The sequence below is a fragment of the Alosa alosa genome, chromosome 4, assembly GCF_017589495.1.
Source record: "Alosa alosa isolate M-15738 ecotype Scorff River chromosome 4, AALO_Geno_1.1, whole genome shotgun sequence".
Taxonomy (NCBI): Eukaryota; Metazoa; Chordata; class Actinopteri; order Clupeiformes; family Clupeidae; genus Alosa; species Alosa alosa.
Genome location: NC_063192.1, coordinates 19,725,520 through 19,747,486, shown reverse-complemented (window position 1 = coordinate 19,747,486; position 21,967 = coordinate 19,725,520). Strand labels below are relative to the sequence as shown.

The window sequence follows — 21,967 nt, the reverse complement described above, 5'->3', positions numbered from 1 at the left end:
GAAATGACATGAATTAAAGGTTAGTTCAACCGATATGAGCTTAACACTTTTACAGCGATAAGTCTGATATGTCGACCTCTAGTTAGTCTAGTTCATCATGTTTGTGACCCCTCAACTAAAGTGGTGAATACTGAATAATGACATTTAGCATTTAGAAAACTTGCACAAGTTGTGTTTAAATCAGAATTTGAAGAGCGATGACCACATTTTTGGCAGAAAAAGAAATCATCATCATGCTTGTACCCACCATAATTAATACTTTAGTTGATGTTGTTCATGCATGAGGTCACGAATGAGAGACTATGCACTCATGTCAATTCCTGATAATTCAAGAGATAATAAGGAATGAAGTAATGCCTTATGAATTCATGATAATTCATGTACCCTTACCGTACATGTTACTGGATATTGGGTAAGGGTGTGTCAGAGCTTACATGGACAGTGAACAATGTGTACTTCAGTGTAATTGATTGATTCATGTCCACAAATAGTCCTTTATTTCACTGGAATATTGACAGACACCCAGCCTCTGAATCAACAGTGAATCAGTTGGTTGGTTTTCACAAGGTCAGTCACAGGGAAGAAGCTTCCTCTGAACCTGCTGGTACGGCTGCGGAGAGACCAGTAACGCCTTCCGGAGGGGAGTGGGGTGAACAGTCTGTGGTTGGGGTGAGAACAGTCTACGATGATGCTGTCAAGCATCGCTTGCCCTGCATGGCGTCGATGGAGGGGAGTGAGGAACCGGTGATATATTGGGCAGTTTTCCTCTGCAGTGCTTTCCGGTCAGAGGCAGAGCAGTTGCCATACCATACTGTGAGACAGTTTGTGAGGATGCTCTCAATGATGTAGCTGTAAAAGTTCACCAGGATCTGAGGAGACAATTGGACCTTCTTTAGTCTCCTTGGGAAGAAGAGACGCTAGCGAGCTTTCTCGATCAGAGTAGAGGTGTTGATGGTCCAAGAGAGGTCCACAGAGATATGGACACCCAGAAACTTGAAGCTGGTGACACGCCCCACCTCAGTCCAGTTGACGAGGATGTAGTCCAAAATGAGCTCTTTGGTCTTCTTGATGTTGAGAGTCAGGTTGTTGTCAGTACACCACATTTGTTAGGTGCTGGACCTCCTCCCTGTAGGCCGTCTCATCATTGTTGCCGATGAGACCAATCACTGTTGTGTTGTCTGCAAACTTGAAAATGGTGTTAGAGCCATGTACAGATGTACAGTCGTAGGTGAAGAGAGAGTAAAGGAGCGGGCTCAGCATGCAGCCCTGTAGTACGCCGGTGTTCAGGGAGAGGAGGTGTGTTTATCTAACCTAACAGACTGCAGTCTGTTGATTAGGAAATCCAGCATCCAGTTACAGAGGGAGGTATTGATACCCAGTTATTGATACCCAGTTTGGTGATCAGTTCGGATGGGAATGCTGAACTGAGGTCAAGCGGGGGAGAGTGGAATGGGCTGATGCTCTGCAGAGACCACAGCCTTGATGGCCACCTCCTTGTTGTCCCTGTCAAAGTGGCCATATAAGTGGTTCAGTTAGGCAAGGAGGCATCGGTGGGGTGTTTAGTTAGTAGGTTTGTAGTCAGAATTTTTCTTGAAGTGATTCTCAACCTTTAGCTTGTGGTTGTGCTTGGCCTTTTTGATGCCCCTCTTCAGGTTGGCCCTGGATGAGCTATAGGCCTAAGCATCACCTGATCAGAAGGTGATACATATACAATGCAGCCGGAAACTTTTCAGACCCTTTCAAGGTTTCCACATTTCATTTTGTTTCAGACTCATCTTAAAATGGATTCAATTATTTTTTTTTTCCTCATCAATCTACACACAATACACCAACACCCCACAAAAAAGCAGGTGTTTGGAGTGTTTTGAAAATGTATAAAAAATAAAAGATTGAATTTTTTAATTTACATAAGTATTCAGACCCTTTGTTATGACGCTTGCAATTGAGCTCTGGTGCATCGTACTTCTATCAGTGGTCCTTGAGATGCTTCTACAACTTAATTGGAGTCCACATGTGCCTAAATGAATTCGTTGGACATTATTATGATGGGCACACATCTTTTTATATAAGTTTACACAGTTGATGGTGTATGTGAGAGTGAAAACCAAGCCACAAGGTCGAGAGAATTGTCCTTAGACCTGCGAGACAGGGTTGTGTGAAGACACAGATCTGGGGTAGGATACAAGAACATTTCTACAGCATTGAAAGTGGCCAAGAGCACAGTAGCCTCCATCATTCTCAAAATGGAAAAGTTTGGAACAACGAACCAGTCTAACTTGATCTGGCCGCTCAGCCAAACTGAGTAATCCTGGACGAAGGGCCTTGGTCAGACATGTAACCAAGGACCCAATGGTCACTATGAATGACATCCAGAGTTCCTTTCAGAGGATGAGAGAAGTGTAAAGAAGAACAACCATCAGTGCAGCTCAGTGCCTGGTTTCTTCCACACACACCGTTGGGAATTGTGGCCAAATACAGTAGTTCAGTCTTTGTTTCATCAGACCAGATGATTTTACTTCTCATGGTCTGAGAGTCATTCAGGTGCTTTTTGGGAAACTCCCGGAAAAAAATTGGCTTCCATTTGGCCCCTCTATCAAAAAGGCCTGATTGATGGAGTGCTGCACTGATGTTTGTCCTTCTTCACGCTTCCCTCACCAGATTAAACGGGGCTATTGTCTTGATTTGATGCTGATGAGCGAGTATTTGATTGATATTGCCAATAGTGTTGTTTCCATGAGCCTTCTTCCCATGGAGCCCAATCAGATGTTGGTAGGAAGGGGCTTTTAGAGTTTGTGTTCAACTGCAGGGTTGTGTGTTGCACTATTAGTACTATATTTACTATTTAGTGATGAGTCAAGGGGACAATGCCACGTCAGCCACATGCACACACACACACACACACACACACACAGAGAGAGATGATTTTTCCATGCCTTTCCTTATGGAGAAGTAAGCGAAGACACTTTTTTTCCCTTCTTGGCATACGTACAGATTTTCAATTGGAAAGAAAAATTGGCTACTGAGCAGGAACATAAAATAATTATGTAGAAAATTCCGTAAAGCATTCCTATTCCCCTGTAGGGTCTCCCTCGCACTTTCACAGAGCTAAAAAAAAGTCCCTCCATTTCTCTGTTCCCATCTCTCTCACCCACCACACATCTGGAAGCAATTTTGTGTGTGTGTGTGTGTGTGTGTGTGTTTTGAAAAGGAGAGAAAGAAGAAATAGTGTGGGTCGGGAATTAATTTAAAGAAAAAGTTTTATGTTTTTGTGTTGTAGAGTTGTGGCTTGTGTATGTGAGAGTGTATACACATACTGAGTATCTGCATATATGAGGTTAAAAGAGGGAATCTGTGTGGTGTGTGTGAAAATGTGTGAGACTGTGAGGGAGAGATTTTACTGGATTAATGAGTGTTCAGACTGCACAGAGGGGTGTGTGTAACCCTATACGGGTTCTTGCGTGGAGCAGCAGGTGTGTTCTTTATCCCCCTCTCCCCTCCAGCCCCACCATGCCATGTCAGAATATGTACTGCTCTTGGGGTTGGGGAGTGTGTGTGTGTTTGTTGGGGTGGGGGTGGGGGGGGGTCACAGTCACTAAATTGGCAGCTGGCAGTGATAGAATTTTCAGGGGGTCAAAAGATCATCTCCCTGCAGACAGACTTGCTGAGGAAGTGGGCCTCACACACAGACTATCACACACACACACACACACACACACACACACACACAGACTCCAAAGACAGACATGACCTCAGCCCGACTGCAGAGTCTCCTGCTTCTGCACGCTGCCTTGAGCACTCTGTGTCTTTCCTCTGCTCACCGTGGCGCTAGTGCAAAACAAACTCCAAACAGGACCGCTGCACCACCGCTGCCGTAAAAGCCCCCCGTCTGGGGCCCCTGACTGACCAACCGACTGCGCTGCAGAATATAGCCTGTGGTCAGCAGCCCTGCAGCGCAGCATCTGGGAGGAGCCCAGCGTGGAGCCGTGCCCAGACCCTGTTTTACTGGCCCTTAACTGGGGACATGGTTGACCACAGGGCCCCTGGGTTCCCAGTCTGGGGCTTGGGCAGTCGGCAGCTGTAGATTGGATTAGAGGGCCTGTTGGCGGGCAGGCTGGCGAGCACTCGCTCCTCTGAGACGCCTCGAGTACCACAGACGAGCTGTAAACTCCCCCGACGTCGGGCGGAGCAGCGCAAGCTCAGAGGAAAAAATATAGAGCAGTGTGCCTGTTTTAAGAGCTTCTCTTCTGCAAGGGCTGAGGGTGGTGCAAGAGGAGCTGGATGCTAGTTTTTATTTAGATTGTTTTGAAGTTGAAATGTTGCACATAAATAGCGTTGTTTGAGTAAAAAGGGGCATTTGTTTTTTAGAAATCAAAGCTTCATTTTTCATGGTACTGTATACAAAGAGGCTTCACTGATAACAACATGTAAAGTAGACAACACATGCTTTACAAACAACAGGTCAGTCAAAAGTGACCTCAGAGAATGTACATCTTGTTTGCTTTTTACTGGACAGAACATTGTAAATATATGCACAACCTCTATTGAAATCATCAGGCATTCCATTAGCACATTCACATTCAGGGACTGTTGCATGACCTCAGAGAATATCCTGTTGCATGTAATTCTGTCCAGCAGTTTTGAACCAATATGCTTGTTTTTGCCAAACGGTGCAACCTCTGTTGAAATCATCAAAGTACATTAGCACATCCACTCTCAGAGAGTGTTGCTTGGAACCCAGTTGTTTGGGCATGTCCTCATGTTGGTATGGGAACAGCGCTGGGTTGTTGTGTAGTGTCCCAGCGTGGCCCTCTGGCCTGGTGTTGCAGTGTGACCCAGCCTAGTGCTCTCACAGCTCCTCTCACCCCATCATTACTTTGTTCCTGGGAAGTCTGGCAGAAGTAGCAGCAGTCTGCGTAGTTTCGTACAGTTTCGACGGAAAGAGACATACTCACATAACATTCCTTCCACCCTACACTTAAGTCCTCGAGAGGCCATGGTGATGTCCGACGGGGGGGGCTGAGGGATTTCTGGTAAGTGCTTATATTTCTCAGGGATTTCTCAGGGAGGTCGGGATGCCAGATGCATACGATCATGAGGACTGGCAGGCCTTAGGCAGCAGTGTTTTCAACAGTATTCAAAAATCCGCTTTACACACACCAGGTCACCAGAGGACATCCTCCCGTTTGTGTCTGCTGGCTTGATGAACGTTACTAACGTGATGGAGAGCAACTGCTTGTGAAGGGAAGCTTCTGCTTGAGCTAGGATGTAGGGGCTCACAGACAGGTGCTCACAAACAGTTGAAATTGCCATGTAGAGGTTTACACTTGTGTCTAAACATTATACATTTGATCGGTCCACAATAGTACCAGCCACACACAAGCCAAAAGTTTGCTGGCATTTAAAGCTACACCAAAGCACTTTTCCTCTGTCGCACGCAATTTGTTTATCCAGCACCGGCTTTGTAAATAACGATGTCCACAGACAAGTAGGGTTGCAAAATTCCGGGAATTTTCAAAGTTGGAAACTTTCTATGGGAATAAACGGGAATAAACTGGGAATTTTTAATATGGAAAGTTAGTCTATAACAGGGAACTTAAATGTAGTGGACAAAACCCCTGCATAATAATCGTTAAAACAACCTGATTTAATGCAATTTCAGTTGAATTTGTACCCTGCACATCAGTCAGTCACATGCACACAGCAATTAGCATAGGTTTCCTTTATGTCTAGCCTATGGTGCGTTCATGTGCATGGGAAAAAAAGGTTCCAACAAATCGGATTTTGTTGTTGAGTGGTGTGGTGTATCTTGGGCAGTTCAGTGTTGCTAGTTTAGCATGCTAGTAAACAATAGGCAGAGAATGGGATTACCGCTAGCATGCTAGTTAACTTTGTATGCTAAGCTAAGCGAAAATACAAACATTCAAATCAAATTGCTTATTACGAAACAAAATGTTTGTTTATATATGAAACAGTTTGTATGAATTACCCAAAATTTACAGTTAATTACCATAAATTCCAATTAATTCCCATAATTACCTTTAATTCCATTAAAGTTTCCAATTTGGAATATTTCCAAAATTCCCCAGCTTAACTTTCCATGGTAAGTTTCCGGAAGGTTTCCGGAAATTTACCGGAAATTTTCCGCCCCTTTGCAACCCTACAGACAAGGTAGAGTATGTTGCATGATTTTATAAAAGTATGATGTATTGCAACATCAGAAGCAAGTCAAATTTGTAGTTTCTTATGTCTCATTCCATCGAACTATAGTACAGATCCGCTACCCGATCTTGCAAACTTGTATATACACCTCTATAGCCGCTAGAGGGTCGGGAAGCGACTGCAGAAGTGTTGTTCACCCTGTTACGAGTTGATGAACCACTGAAACGATTTTGGAAACATTATTTAAAGGTACAAAAAACGGTTTATAAACATTCTGTCAAAAAGCAGTGCATCCTCCACAAGCTCCAGTGTGTTTTTCTATATCCTGTGGCAACAAGTCTGACTGGAACAGTATTGTCAACCACCAGTGCTATTTCGCAAGCTCAGCATTGAAGGAAGGGGGGGGGTTGTCTGACAAACAATATCACCTCCCCCAATCACTCTTCCTCGCGTTACGCACCCTTAAGTTTTCTCAAAGCTGTGGTTTGCCGGTGGTTTTGATGGATTTGATTTTCACTCCCCCCTCTGCTACGCCGGCGATGCTGTCTGAACCAATGTCTGTGTGAGTGAGGCCACTGTAATTCATTGCCCCCCCCACTGAGAGAAGGCCAGTCATCTCTCAACCCCCTGCTGAGGCAAGATGAATGGGAGAGAGGGAGTGATGATGAGATCAGCAATTTCCGTCGCCATGCTCACCGTTCTTTGATCTGCGGCCTGATGCATGTTGAGGTTTCTGCGACTGGCTCGGAAATACTGCTGCTGTTTAATTTCCATTCTCTCTCTCTCTCTCTCTCTCTCTCTCTCTCTCTCTCTCTCTCTCTCTCTCTCTCTCTCTCTCTCTCTCTCTCTCTCTCTCTCTCTCTCTCTCTCTCTCTCTCCAGTGTGCCAGTCTTTCGCTGTTCTGGAAGATGGGGCATTGGCACACAACTTACAAGAGCAGGAAAGTAAGTCCTTACTTTAAGCTGTGCTGGAAATGAGTGGCATATTTATGTCCTTTATGACTTTCTTTGAGCTTTAGCTAAGCTAAGGCTCAACATATGTATAACATACGTACGTGTGTGTGTGTGTGTGTTTATTGCAGTTGAGCAGTACTACAGTGCCAACGTGCAGAAGAACCAGCTGGTGCAGAGGGATATCCGGATCGCCCGCCGGCTGCAGGATGAGGAACGGCACCAGCTGCACCACCTCTCTCGCCAGCGGTGAGGGGAGAGAAAGCACACACACACACACACACACACACACACATGGGCCCTGGTCACACACCGGGCCAAGTCCTCAAAATGATAATGGCACAGATCTAATCAAAATGCTTAGATGCAGATTTTTACATCAGTCTGTGTAATTCTCTGCTGTCTCCACTCGCCAGGGTATAATGAGACACATAAACCAAAGGAAACCAAAGCAAACACCTCAGTGATTTAGAGCTATACACAGTGTTTTCCCTCTTCATTTCCTTGACACTCCATCAGTCAGACAGCCCAAATAAGAGTCCGATGAAGAACTGCATATGTAGATGTTTTTTTCTTTTTCTGTCATTTTGAGTGGTGAGGACTTTTAATCTCAGCCTACACATTTGCCCTTAATCAACGTCTGGCTGTGAACATCAAAGTAAATTCACCCACTCAAGAATGTCCCTGTGTAACCATGCATATGTCAACTAAGCACAATCTCCCTGTTCTGATGGGTCTAAGTGATAGCAATTTATAACCAAACACTGTAATGAGTCATTATGAATAGTATTTGCAGTGATGTTTTCCCTTTGTAGCTCTTAAGGCCTATTCACACCAAGAACGATAACCATAACTATTACGATAAAAGCGTTCACACTGAACAACGATAAACAAAGTCTCTCCTTGTGTTAATGAATGTGGTGGTTAAAATTTGATGGGGTCTCATTGCTATTAGCTTTTTATCGTTCTGAAAATCGCTCTGAAAGTGATCCCCAGCTATATTGTTCTTCATGTCGTTATCGTTATAGTTTATGTGTGAACGTCGTCATTCATATACAAGAACGATATTTGTAGTTATCGTTATCATTCTTGGTGTGAATGGGCCTTTATTCTGTGTTTTCTGCCTCTGACAGAAGTGTGAAAAATTCTGTGTGTGTGTGTGTGCTGATAGAGAGGAGCAGGACTCTGAGTATGCACGCATCGTCCAGGAGGAGCTGCAGAGGTGTGCAGAGGAGGCCCGCCGCAGGGAGGAGGAGGACCAGGTACACACACACACACACACACACACACACACAGCCAGCCTCCTGATCCCACTGTGGTTTTAAAGGGGCTTATTGAACCGCAACGCTTCACCCTGTCATTCCTTTGACGCTCTGCTACATGGAACATTATGGGATTACTTACAAAGAACCAGTGCAGTCTGTTTTACTCCCACAGCTGGAACACCCGCCCACACTCTCACACACACACACACACACACACACACACACAAGCATCAAAGAAGGTCACATAGGCAAAAAGAAACCATTGCTTTAAAATGCACGTCAGACCATTACAATCTTAATTTCCCCTGGGGATCAATAAAGTATCTATCTATCTATCTATCTATCTATCTATGTGCTTCACACCATAAACAACCCCTTTGGTTCCAGTCAGAGTGCTTGGTCATTGTTTTGGCTGCTGGACTCCCTGCTCTTAAAGGAGAATTCCGGTGTGATATTGACCTAAAGTGTATTGAAACATGATCGGCTAACTAGCGCCAGATTTTGGAGTGCTGGGGACAAGCCGAGATGGGCTATGAGACATACGTTCACACTCGGTATCATGTTTCAACACACTTTAGGTCAATATCACACCGGAATTCTCCTTTAAAGCGCAACTCAGACCAGGATGTTGATGGTTCAGTGCACATGGTTTTGAGACAGGGTGATTTAGGGCCTAGGCAAGGTAAGCACGCTCCTCAGATCTAATCCAGCTGGCCTGCTTAGTAAGATCAGTCTATGCCCTGGGAGTGGGGACACATCATTTTTTACCTTAATTATTGGGTATGTGGATGATGCACAGTGAGCAATTGCTTAGTGGACTGCTGTTGACTTCATAGTCATTGTTTGTCACTCGTTGCGTGCTTATTGTGTTGTGAGTAAGGACTTGCCTAACCTATTCTCAGGCCCCCCTACTCAAAGTCTTCACACTGTGTCAACACAAAGGCTACTTCTACCAACCACCTTGACTAGGGTAAACCTAGCACACCAGAGAAGTTGTGACCTTTGCCATCTATTTAATACAACACACTGGTAGCAGATTTCCTGTGTGTAAACACCGCTGTCAGCCTGCAGTGGCTCTCAGTGTAGTGGGATTGGCAGAGCAAACTTCCCTTGTATGCTTAAGACAACAGCGTTGACCCTTACAACCACAAGAGAGGCGTGTGTGTGTGTGTGTGTGTGTGTGTGTGTTTGCCCTGCAGCTGTCTGTGCACTGTGCTGCATCTGCCTCCCATCAGCACAGAAGGCTGTGTGTGGCGTTTCAGATGTGGGCATTTTACAGCAGAATCCGTCTCAATGTCTGGGATGGTGTCCTGTTTAACATGCAGGAGATGGCAGGGCTGGCATTTGCAAGTGAAACTTTTCACTTGTCAGCTGTGCGTTTGTCTGCTTTTGTACGTCTTCTCTGCTTGTGTAAATGTCGCGGCTTTGGCGGACGGCCTGGGGAGTCTTCCTGAAGGATGGTTTGAAATCAGGGCTTGCTCATTCATAGAGGAGCGTTTGTGGAGGTCATTTTTTGGGAGAGGAGTGTTTCTGAGATGGGCACGGTGTTGGCACTCACATCAGAACTAGTAGTTATAGGGCTGGGCAGTACACAACCACTCCTCATCAATCAGATGATGTGGACTCCAGCATGTTTGGACAAATATAGACCGGATCCCTTGAATTTACACAAAAGTGACTCAGATATAGTGTAGTCTTTAGCAGTGAGTTTTTATTCCCTAGTGAAAAACACCGGATTACCTGATAATCTCTCAGAGAAATGTTTGGGGTTGTTTGTAACGCAAACATGGCAGTTATCTACACATATTCTGCCTCTTCCGCTGCCAAAAGCTGTGAATATATTGTGCCAATCATGTTTTGTGATCTCACAGCTGGAGCGAGATTGGTGTCATGATGCCTTCTGCACGCGCACCTCTGCCCAAAATTGATGCCCGATAAGTGCCCAAAATGCATTGCAATGTGACCGCCGAGTCGAGAGACTTGGCTAAAATGACACTGGTGTTACTGATGTGATGTGGTTTGTTAACTGCTTCAGAAGTGAGGCTAATGCTGGAGCTAGTGTACAGATGCTCACAAAGGATCAGTGGTGTAGTCTATATAATACGCCCACCTCAAAGCATCACTATCTCAGTATACCCACTTAAAATAGGCAAGGGTGCGTATTAACATTTGGGGTTGATCACAGTATACCCACTACAGCTAGCTGCTACACAGTATACCCACTACAGCTAACTAGACTACACCACTGAAGGATGTTGGGCTCCTCTATTCCGATCAGTCAAAACAGTACCTGCAGACCACCACCACACAAACCACAGCTCTGGGTACTGTTAGAAATGCTGGGTGGAAAAAATGTCTGCTAGTCACAGAGGAGAACATGCTTTCGTATGTGTTCTCTTTAAAAAGAAAAAAAGCTGTCATGTAAAAAAGTATGTTTTATGTGAGCGTGTTGTGCTTGTGTAGACAGGCTCCTTGTTGGCAGTAGAGAACAGGAGCTCTGGGTTGGCCTGCCTCAGGGCAGTGAGGTTAAGGTGCTGGGCTAGCATGCAGTAGCCTGAAAAAAATGTGGGTTCAAATCCCGGCTTCCTTGAGTAAGGCACTTAACCCTAAGTTGTTCCGGGAAGAGTGGCCCTTGTAATATAATTGACGTGTAAGCCACTTTGGTGAAAAAGCTTCTGTTGAATGAATAAAAGGGGGGTGGGGTCATCTATTCAAATCAGTCACAACTGTACCAGACACACAAACCACAGGTACTGTTAGAAACACTAGGTGGAAAAATGCCTGCTAGTCACAGAAGAGAACATGCTTTCATACATGTGTTCTCTTTTTAGAAAAAAAAAGCTTCTGTAAGCTGTAATGTCATGTAAAAAAAAGTCTGTGATTTATGTGAGTGTGTTGTGCTTGTGTAGACAGGCTCCTTGTTGGCGGTAGAGAACAGGAGCTGTGGGTCATAGTCATAGAGCACTTTCTCATTTAATCTTTCTGCCTTAATGACCCGACTATTGATGTGTGGCTTTGGCAGACTCCACCGTATAATTAACCACACCCTTACCATGTGAAGAAAAGCCGTAAATGGGCCTTCAGTGGCCGCAGCCTTCCACATCAATTCCTCTTCCCACCTGATGATGACGGATAATTGTTTTCTTTTCTGCCCACACTGAGGGCAATGGAGCATCCTCGTAACACCACAGTATTCAGCCTCACCAAGCCAGTGTGATCAGTGGCTGTTTACTGTTTTGAGGTATAAATATTTATGCACCCTCCGCAGGCTTTTAATTAAGTCCCCAGAAGCCACCTGGGCTGTGTCATCTAACTCTAATCACCCCTGCCATGCTTCAGAGCCCAGTTGCCATTTCAAGATGATAATTGTGTGCTGAGGTGGTAGGCTAGCAGGATGTTGTCATTTCAGCTAGAAAAACACAGAGCGAGAGACCGACCAACGCACAGATAGACACTGATTAACAGACACAAAAACAGAGAGTTTGAGAGACGGAGAAAGAAGGACTGTTATTGTTTTTCTGCAGTAAGGCACCCACAGTTTGCCGCTTCTTGCACAGGTGGCCGAGGTCAAAAAAACCCCCTGCGATACTGGCATTGCTCAATTTTTCCACTACGTTGGTGGCAAAGCCCTGAGCTTGTGCCTGTTTTTAGTGGGAGGTTTCAGCTGGTGGGCGCTGACTTTGTGGCATATCGCCAGTCCGGCTTTGTGTCCTAATGTGAAGACATTGGACGGTGCCGACTAGAGGATCGAGGGGGCAGGGATGCCAAGTGCCCGAAAAAATGGGACCAGCTGGCAGAAGAGGTGTGAGGGAATACAAGATCAACTCCATCTCTGAACATCTTTGGTCTCTCTCCATCTGCTACTGCATACCAGGGATGAAAATGAGCACCATCCAGGTAGATTTCAGACACAGAGTAATAATTTAATATTGAGTGACTGGTGAATTGGACGAAAAACCTACCATTGGCTAGTGGATGTGCTCATTTTCAAAATTTCATTTCCACCCCTGCTGCACACCCCGCTCATGCGCTGTATCTTAAAAACAAATTTAGATTAGATTAGATTCATCTTTATTGTCATTGTGCAGAGTACAAGTACAAAGACAACGAAATGCAGTTTGCATCTAACCAGAAGTGCAGAAAAAGCAGAAAAGTGCAATGTGATATCAACCTGAATTAGCATGCTAAATTACTAGCCACAGCCCGACAGGTGTCATAATACCAGTTTTAGCCATGAGGGGCGGTATGCGGGCAACATAACCGCCAGCCAAACTGCAATACACGAATAACTTGCACGGCTTGTGGGCGTACTTGAACCAGAGAATGTCTACTAACCAAATCGTATACTGTTAGGCTGTGGCTAGTAATTTAGCATGCTAATTCAGGTTGATATCTCTGCAGCACTATACCTTGTCATTTTTTTAATGACATCATCGCCTTTATTTCTTCTCATTTTTTTTATGCGTGTAGCTCATTTTTTGGATATTTTTACCTCAATTCTTACACATGGCACCTTTTTAAGGGCAGAATAAATATGGCCATGTAATATGAACAATGTATGAACAACGTGTACAGATATGTGCAATGTAGCAGCAGTAACATTATAATAGTAGTAATAATAATATAGATATATGCAGTGTATTCTCTCCTTTCAACTTCTCCCAAACTGGTCTCCAGCCTATCAGCCTGCCAGTGTACCCGCCATGCCCGGCCCGCCCCGTTGCCAGCTCACTGCCAGTCTGCCTCACCTAAGGGGCTGGCACCTACAGACACACTCCCCTCAGGATGGCATCAAAAAGTTGGCACAAGGCTGAGTGACCCCCCCCCCCCAGTCACACCTGGGCACATGTGGGAACTTCTAAGGTTCACTAATGAAGCCATGATCACTGCTGCGCTGACAGCTCTCCCTAATTGCCCCGGGTGTGGAGCCCAAGAAAGCCTTTGAACTAGGCGTGCTCCATCTCAGTGTGTGGTAGGGAGCGTGCCGCTCGTCTGAGGGGGTTCCGATTACGCGCTGTAAGGAAGCCACTTCCTCCTGCCTTGTGCTGGCAGGTCACATTTGCATATTCAAACGCTGCACCTCTCCTAATGGCAGTGCTATTAGACCAGTAGACACGGGCAGATTCAGTCATGTTGACTTCTCTACTGCTTGTAGAGCTTAGTTAAGCAAAACCTGCTGGTAAATTTTATTGCTTGTTTTTAATTGAGCGGTGCATTTTGTTTTCATGTAGTGAACCGAAAGTGTTCCGGTATGCCATTATTATCTGAATTTGAGAATATTTTCATCTCTAGAAAGCTGTTTGTAAAACCACATGGATGGGAATATCTAGTATGACTGTTTGTGGTTTTAGCAGGTCTTAAGTGGCGGTTTGGCTTTGTACAAATAGGGCAATCTCACAGTGACATCTTGTGGATAGGAGTGGAACTACACGTCGTATTTGGCGTTCATCTTCCACTTTTTCACACTGAGAATCTCATCTCATGTTGTCACTGAACATTGTTCCAAAACAATCAGTGATACTGTATCACTGCAGTGGCCATAGCTTGCAGTCACACATTTGTTGGTATATGAAGGCCCAGACATGTACACGACTAGTCAAATGTTTAGACACATCTACTCATTTATGTCTTTCTCTTTCTGACTTTTTATACACTGTAAAAGAAAACTGAAACAAACTGAACAAAACTATGTTCACTTATGTTAATTGAGAAGCATTCCAGATGACTATCTCATGAAGCTTGTTATAGTGATACTGATATTGTGTAAAGCAGTCATGAAGGTAAATAAAGGCTGTTGTGAAGAATCTAATACACAACACACATTTAGTTTTTTCAACACAAGAAAACAAGGTATGTTTTATTAATTAAAACCTTCAAAGTGTTCCAAAGCCTCTGATTACCTTTATGACTTCTTTGCATACAGTACTATCAACATCATTGAGAGCTTTATGAGATTGTCATGCCAAACTCTTCTTGATCAACATGAGTGAATGAATAGTAGCCTAGAAGTGCTCAATATGTATGGGAACTGCTTCAGAACTTATAGAAAATTGTTCCAATTGTTGAGAACACTATTATATGAAATGCTGTCATCACCGCAGAAGTTGGCTGCTTTGAAGAGCCTAAAATATGAAACATCCCTAACTAACACCTTGTGTGTTATTTCATTGTTCTGAGTTTTCAGTCTTGCTCTACAATGTAAGACTACTCAGAAAAAGAGACCCACATACAAGAAGGTGTGTCCAAACGTTTTACTGGTAGTATGACTGGTAGGTCGACCAGTTTCCCAAACATGGATTAGGCCTTTTTGTAGTGGAGGTCTTCATTGATGCTTGTCATCACTTGTGTGAGATAAATGTGTAGGATTAGTCTAAATCCATGTCTACCAACGGGTGGTTTCTCAAACATAATATGCTTTTTGTGCAAGTTGGAAGAAGCTGATGAAGCTGAAGTTAACATATCATTATGGTGGAATTGCCCTGTTTGAAGGGTTACAGTACATGTACAGCTTTCTACAGTAAATGGCCTTTAGCAGTGCAGAGGCAGGTGGAAATTTGGTGGAAAACACACAGTCATCACTGTAAGACCACCCACAGATGTGTATAGCCATGCCACACACACACACACACACACACACACTCTCTCTCTCTCTCTCTCTCTCTCTCTCTCTCTCTCTCTCTCTCTCTCTCTCTCTCTCTCTCTCTCTCTCAGGGTTTTGCGAACCGTGTAGGTCAGACCTAGAGGCTATTTGAGCTGTGTGTCTGAGATGTCGGTGGGTTGATGTGTGAGAGAGAGGAGCGTGGTGGCAGCAGCAGCGCCACCGCCACAAGGCCCTTTGATGGTTCGGAAATTCCCCAGTGTGACGTTACGTGTGACACGGCTAGTGCGCGGGTGGGTTTTGGGTTGTGAGCCTAGACGTTCAAGATTCACATACAGAGAGGGTGGAGATGATGCTCAACAGTGTTAAGAGTGTTAGTTTTGGTCAAGCCCCCACACTCCCCCCCACGTCTTACCCTCTCAACATTACTCGTCTTGTACTCATAGTTTGGGTGGGCTTCGTCTGTGCAAACAGTTTCATCTTGCCCACACACGCACACAGGTGCAAACACTGTAGACAGCAACTCAGTGCACCTCCACTGCATTTCTATCCATGCCCCTCTGTATCTGCACTTATATGTTAGATAAGGCTGCTAAGAGGGCCAAGAAAATGTTACCTGTTAAATGGAACTGTCACTGGAAGAAAATCAAATAAAAGATAAAAGTCTGTGTGTTGGCGTCTGTTTTTTAAAATGATTCTCCCAGACTTGTCTGAAATAATCTCTTAACCAATAATATGTCTCATGAGCGTGTTCCTTATCTGTGAGGTTCTCACAGTCAGACCACACGTTTTTCTGTGTATTTAGTTCTTTTTTTTTTTCTCTCACAGGAAATCGCTAAGCGTATACAGGAAGAGGAAGAACTAGGCGCCAGACGGAGGGGCGGCTGTCACTCGAGTGCGAGGAGAGGTATATTTTCACTCCTATACTTAGAACAGGTCCTTCTCTCCCATCACTGCATACTCCACTAGGGGACAACAAATGTGTTGACCATTGAAGTGTGTGTGTGTGTGTGTGTGTGTGTGTGTGTATATGCGTGTGTGTGTGTGTGTGCGCGCGCACGTGTGTGAGCTCTATCGACGGTGCTCGCATCACATGCTCTTTCCATTAAAAGCGTGACTCAGCTCGTCAGTGCCACGCGCCACGCGCCACGCTCTCCTGCCGTCTGACTCATCAGAACAGCTGATCTCCCTCAGGAGTTCCTCAGTCAGCGATCATCCCAGTGCATTCTGAACCCAAGGGAACTTTATCCTCAGCATTCATCAGGTCATATGAGGCCATTACAAAAATCACAAAAATGTGATTATCGGATGACTCAAAGCTGACCCACGTCGAGTGAGCGATCAAGTCGAGCGAGCGAGTTGAGCGATCTAGTCATCATGTAGCATTTGACGTAGCATTTTTTAAGCGTCATCAAATCAGATGACTAAGAGATGCTTAAACTTGACATTTGATATAAACCTTTGCCCTTGAATGACTTGATAAATGCTCATAGGTCACAGTAGATTCTGTCAGTTCTATGTTCTATCTAGTTTCCCCAGAACTCCTTCTCCTTTGTCTGCAGTTTTCTGTTCCTCCAATGTTAACATATCATTGCTCTGTCTTCTGTTCTCTATTGTCTGATTATATTCCGGTAGCATTATTTTAAAATGCCTTGACAGTTTGTGCACAATTAGTCAGCTGTTCAGCTGTCCTGTACAACTAAAACATCTGCCCCTCAAATCGTAGAGCTGTTGTCTGCTCTAAACCGAGGTTTTGTCTTGAATGCTGGCAGAATGAAGGGGGAAAAACATGAGTGGTGTGATCCTTTGTCCTCAGGCGACCAAAAAAAAAACCTCCTGTTGTCTAGACGATTGTCAGCGATGCTTGTGTGTCTGCCTTTGACACCCTCGTGTTCTTCCTCAAGGGGGGTGAACTTTCTGAAAGAAAAATAAAGAAAAAACACATCTTTGTTTTGATGACAAAATGTAAAGCTTCAATAAAAAACTTCTTAATGTGTGTATGATGTTAGATGGGTAATTCCAGCAATATGTTTGGGTGACCTGAGTAGGCCTACTAAACACATTGGTTTTGCATAGTATCTTGGGTGCTTTCTGTAACCTGCCCCATTAACTCTCCTTTTTACTTTTGCTTTCTTGCACACCATGCTAAGTGCTTGCAGAATATTGTTGTTGTTGTTGTTGTTGTTTGTTGTTTATATTCCAGTTACATTCTCACTCTTCCAGTTTCATCCAGATAAATATAGACTAGTAGCATTAAAGCATGCCTGCCTGAAAACTTTCACTTTGTTGTTTGCTGCCCTGCTAAACCATGATGACTGCACTGCTGTGTCACCTCTCATTTTCTACTGAATGTTTTGACTGAACCTTGTGCTAATCTGTGAAACACCTGCCCTCACCTAACCGCTAACCCCACCTCACCCCCACCCCTTCATCCCCTCCTGCTTTGTATTGTGTTTGCATGGTTATGGCTTTGACTAAAGATGGCACCAGTGCAGCTGCTCCCTCATATCCGACCCACGCTGATCATGCCTGGGCTTGTGAGCATGACCGGCCCCCACGCCACTGGCACCCACCCAGAGACAGACGCTCTCCCTCCCTCTCGCCTTCCCCATCGCCCTCTCCTCCCTCTGATTCGGAATACCGGCCTGACCGGTATCCCAATGACCAGTATCCCGATGACCGGTATCCCAATGACCAGTATCCCAATGACCGGTATCCCAATGACCAGTATCCCGATGACCGGTATCCTGACGACAGGCCTCCAAGGCGGGGGAGCCGGCCGACCCCTGTGGTGGGCCCGGCGGAGACCGTGGCACCAGGCGCTCCCTTCTCAGGCAGCTGGGCGGACGCCCTGCGGCTGATCAAGCAGGACATGAGCGAGCAGGGCTACGTCAGCTGCAGCTCCGAGGATGAGCTGCCTGCCTCGCCCCTCCGCAGGCTGGAGAGGGTGGTGCGGAGCCAGGAGCAGGAAGATGCCGCCGAGCGCCGCCAGAGCTGCCGCCGCGTAGGGGACCGGGGGGAGGACCGGCGCAGCAGTTCGGGCTACGGAGACGAGCGAGGGTGGAGGTCCGAGCCCCGAGCTCTCAGGCACTCGGCCAGCGTCCGCTACAGCTCCCCGGGCGATGGGCGACCGGCTCGGCCGCTGGAGCGCGTTGGCAGCTGGGCCTCGAGTCACAGCAGCGACAAGCATGTACACTTCAAAGACGACAGGAGGCGCTCTAACAGCTACCACAGCGATGGCAGATGGGCGTATGAAGGAAGTTATGAAGGCTTTAGGGAAAGGGGTGGTGTGGTGACCTACAACGGAGAATCACGGCTGGCTAACAGCAGAAGCAGGGGCCATCAGACCTATCCAAGTGACGATAACTGGAATCGCCAACAGCAGGTTCCACCCCTGCAAAGGAACGCCTTTGCCAGGCGCAGTTACCACGGTGACGCCAGGCGGAGCCAGAGACACTCTTTCCGGGACGGCCGTAGCAACGGCTACCACTGGAACGGTACCTCCAACTCTCGCTGCATCCCTGAGGAGCGTGGAGAAGAGCCGGTGGAGGGGTCCGGCCTGAGGGAGCAGTCAGCCTGGGACAGAAGGAGCTGCCGGAGCTCCAGAGAGCACAGAGGCCACCTCGACTCCCCAAGGCACCAGCTGGCCCCGCGCAGGAAGGAGGGGGACTCCTCGGGAGCTCGGCGCTGCCACAGCGAGCGCAGGCCAGCGGGGCACTGGCATTGGGGGCCGGGCGGTGAGGATGGGTTCAGCTCGGGGGAGGAGGGCGTGTGGGAGAGGAGAGTGGGCAGTCACACCACACCTTCACACAGAACCACCGACACAGGTAACCCTGGCGCCATGGCTCAATCCTCTTGGCCGGCCTACTCTAACCGACCGACCTGACCTGCCTACCTGTCATATCTGCATCTGTAGATCTCTCTGCATCTGTTTGTTGCCTGTCTGCTCTCTTTCATCATCAAAACTTACCATGCCTTTGATCTTAACCCCGCAGTCCATATAAGGGATTGTGTGTGTGTGTTTTTTTTTTTTTTTCTCTCTGGTGGTTTGTGTATGTGGATATAAACCCAGAACTGCTTTGAAATTGGGTGTTTACATGCAACGTGTATTAAAAAAAGGAGAAAAAAAAACATTTTAATCTTGATACATTTTAATTTCTTTTTTTGTACATTTCATTCTTCTTGGGTTCTAATATAGATAATTTCCGTAGTCCATTTTCTCTCTCAATCTCTTGATGTTCCAGTCCATTGACTCAATGTCCCTGATTCTGTTTCATGCTACAGGTCAGCTCAGTTCCTGCTGTTCACACCTCCCTTCTTTACTACTTCATAATTATATCTGCCTGTCTGTTGGTTTTACGTCATGGACTTTATTCTATGGCTAGGGGTGGGGGTGATTCATGCTTATAAAGATCAAGGCCGAGGCTGATGTTCGAAGCACGCACAGTACTGTGAAAATGTTTATGCTTCTTATGTTTGATGCCATTCATTATTCTTTCAGGAGAAGTAGAATTAATGTAAAATAAATGTAACAATATATTGGGAACAAGAACAATTTTAAAGGAACTTTTTAAAAGGTCATGATGCGGCTGGGTTCTTTTTACATATTTAGAAGAAGAGATTGGTAAATACCAACCTCCTTACTGGAGTTTTAGGAAGTCATAAACAGGTTAGCTCAATAAGCAACACAATACATTTGGACTTATTTGGAACAGTACTATAGTTAAAGCTAAATTTCCACACCTGTTCCCCTTTGGTGGTGATGTTTAAGTTTGTTACATAGTGATTCTGATGAGTAGTGTTCAATGTGGTTTCTTAAACACCATGTGGCTTTTCCACAGTACTGTATGTGTCTGAGAATATATCCAAAGTTTCCCTTTACGACAGTAAATCAACCAACTTCAGTTTATCACTCACACAATCTGGTTGCTTTTACCACACCCTCTAAGGTCGTGTTTTTTTTCACCCTGGGGCTAAGCAGCAGACCAGCAGCCCCTGTCCTTCTCCGTTCTTCTCTGTAAGGACCAGTAAACCTCCTCTCCTCCACATCCGCAGGTGTGCCTGTAAGGCCCAAGGGCCCCCCCCTGGCCATGGGGGACCTGCAGCAGGTGCTTCTGGACGAGGAGCTGGCACGCAGGCTCCAGGAAGAGGAAGAGCGGCTCCTCAGAAGGGTGAGTCTGCTGCCCAGACCTCTGCCCTCTAAGCTTCTTGTCCTATGCTCCCACCTTCCCCTCCCACCCTCCCTCTGGAGATCTCTGCAGAAGTTTGTTCAGAAGGTTCTGGTTGATGGCATTGTGTTGCTTGGCTCTGTGTTTGGCATGGAGTTTAGACACTGACTTGTCCGTCTGACCTGTTCCTCTTTGCGTTTGTCTTTCATTTCCACAGAGCCCCAGGCAGTCATCCCCACCAAGAAGGGTGTACGTGGAGGGAGATTTCAGGGTTGCTCAAGAGGCCCAGGATGAGGTGAGACCCCCCCCCCATCCCATTATATTCTATTGTGTGGCCTTTTTTCTGGAGGATTGGGGGTGGTCTTGATGGGAAGAATTCCATTCATACACCCATCCTTCCCATCCACCCACCCTTGGACATCCATTTAGAGAGTGTGTGTGTGTGTGTGTGTCTTGTTGCAGGAAATTGCACGCTTCATTCAGAAACAGGAAATCAAGGCCAAGCATGGCTGGACGGAGGCGAATGCCCCAGAATTGAGTCCTGACGCTCACGACCCCTGCAGCGACCGGAGAGCTGCCAGGCAGAGACAGGTACCTTCCTCCACCTTCCTCAGAACACCCTGACATTTGTCCCTGACCTGATAACAACAGGTCTGGGGCAGCAATTCATCCCATGTCTGATTTCTCACCTACTCCAGCTGTTACACATTTAATTAGCCGCAAGCCTGAGGGAGTCTGAGTCACCAAGCTGCTTGATATTTGTTATCTCCAGACAGACTTTAGAATTTTCTCCAATTATCCAAGAATTTTCTGAATAAAATTGGCCGCAAGTCTGAGGGAGTCTGAGTCAAATGCTTGATATTTGTTATCCCCAGATAGACTTAATAATTTTCTCCAATTATCAACACAACATTTGTCATTTAATTTGTGCTGCAGTGCTAATCATTTTAAAGCTCTTATACTGTACCTTATTTATGTGTGCTTCCATTTAATGTAAAATAATTTGTTGTTGGCCTGACTTTCCAGAGATCCTCTCTCTGTGAAGCATTAAAACTGTTGAAGGTATTGATTTCTTGGCTGATGATTTCCCCTCCATTGTTCTATTCAGAAGTTTCAGAGGAATTTATTTATTTATTTTTTTTTTTGCACTGAGATCACCACACCTCTCCATGTCAACTCACTCATGATGTTTCAACAAACATGTGTCTAAGGCAGTGATCGTTTACTTTAGGTTGGCCCTTTTTTATCACCTTATTCCATGGAAGAATGGCAACATTAAGGCACAGCATTGGGCCCCTTTTACATTAGAAAAATTATCCGCTTTTCAAAAATGGGATACACAGGGATACACTGAAGGCCTTTTTGGCAAGTGTCCGAAAAGAAAAAGCGAGGAGGAGGAATGCATACCCAAGTAGAAGTGCTGGCCAGGAGGTTATCAGATTAAAGAGAGCGTAGCCGCACACTCTGATCTCATTATATATTTATTAAAGACTAAACATTGATAAAGGCTGTTTGCTGAGGTGTCAAAATTCAAGTGTCCAAAAAGACGTAGTGCTTCAGGACGCATTCACACTAGACCATTTGGTCCGGACCCGCGTTCGTTTGGACAGATGGTTCCGTGATTTTTGCTAATGTGAACACAGACCAGGGTCCGATAGAAAACAGTGGTCTGGGGTAGGGTCCGTTAGAACTCCGGTGCAGTTGGAAGGCTATCTGTTCCAGAACCAAGCCAAGCGATATTGGTAAAAAGGAGCTAGTGTTTTTGACATAAATGGATCCGGGACCACAAACAAAAATGCAATGTGAACGTAGACCAGCTGGTTCAGG

General features: G+C 45.6%; 1 protein-coding gene across 2 annotated transcripts in view; it reads left to right on the top strand.

Moving 5' to 3' along the window:
• The window catches only part of LOC125293860, a 31,550-nt gene that overhangs the window by 6,340 nt on the left and 3,243 nt on the right, over positions 1–21,967 (top strand). For both annotated transcript variants that reach the window (XM_048242045.1, XM_048242044.1), the window contains exons 3-10: positions 7,041–7,103; positions 7,241–7,358; positions 8,281–8,371; positions 15,801–15,879; positions 17,453–18,799; positions 20,028–20,143; positions 20,358–20,435; positions 20,603–20,731. In XM_048242045.1, coding sequence (XP_048098002.1) covers positions 7,041–7,103; positions 7,241–7,358; positions 8,281–8,371; positions 15,801–15,879; positions 17,453–18,799; positions 20,028–20,143; positions 20,358–20,435; positions 20,603–20,731 — 2,021 coding nt within the window. The remainder of the gene's footprint in view (positions 1–7,040; positions 7,104–7,240; positions 7,359–8,280; positions 8,372–15,800; positions 15,880–17,452; positions 18,800–20,027; positions 20,144–20,357; positions 20,436–20,602; positions 20,732–21,967) is intronic.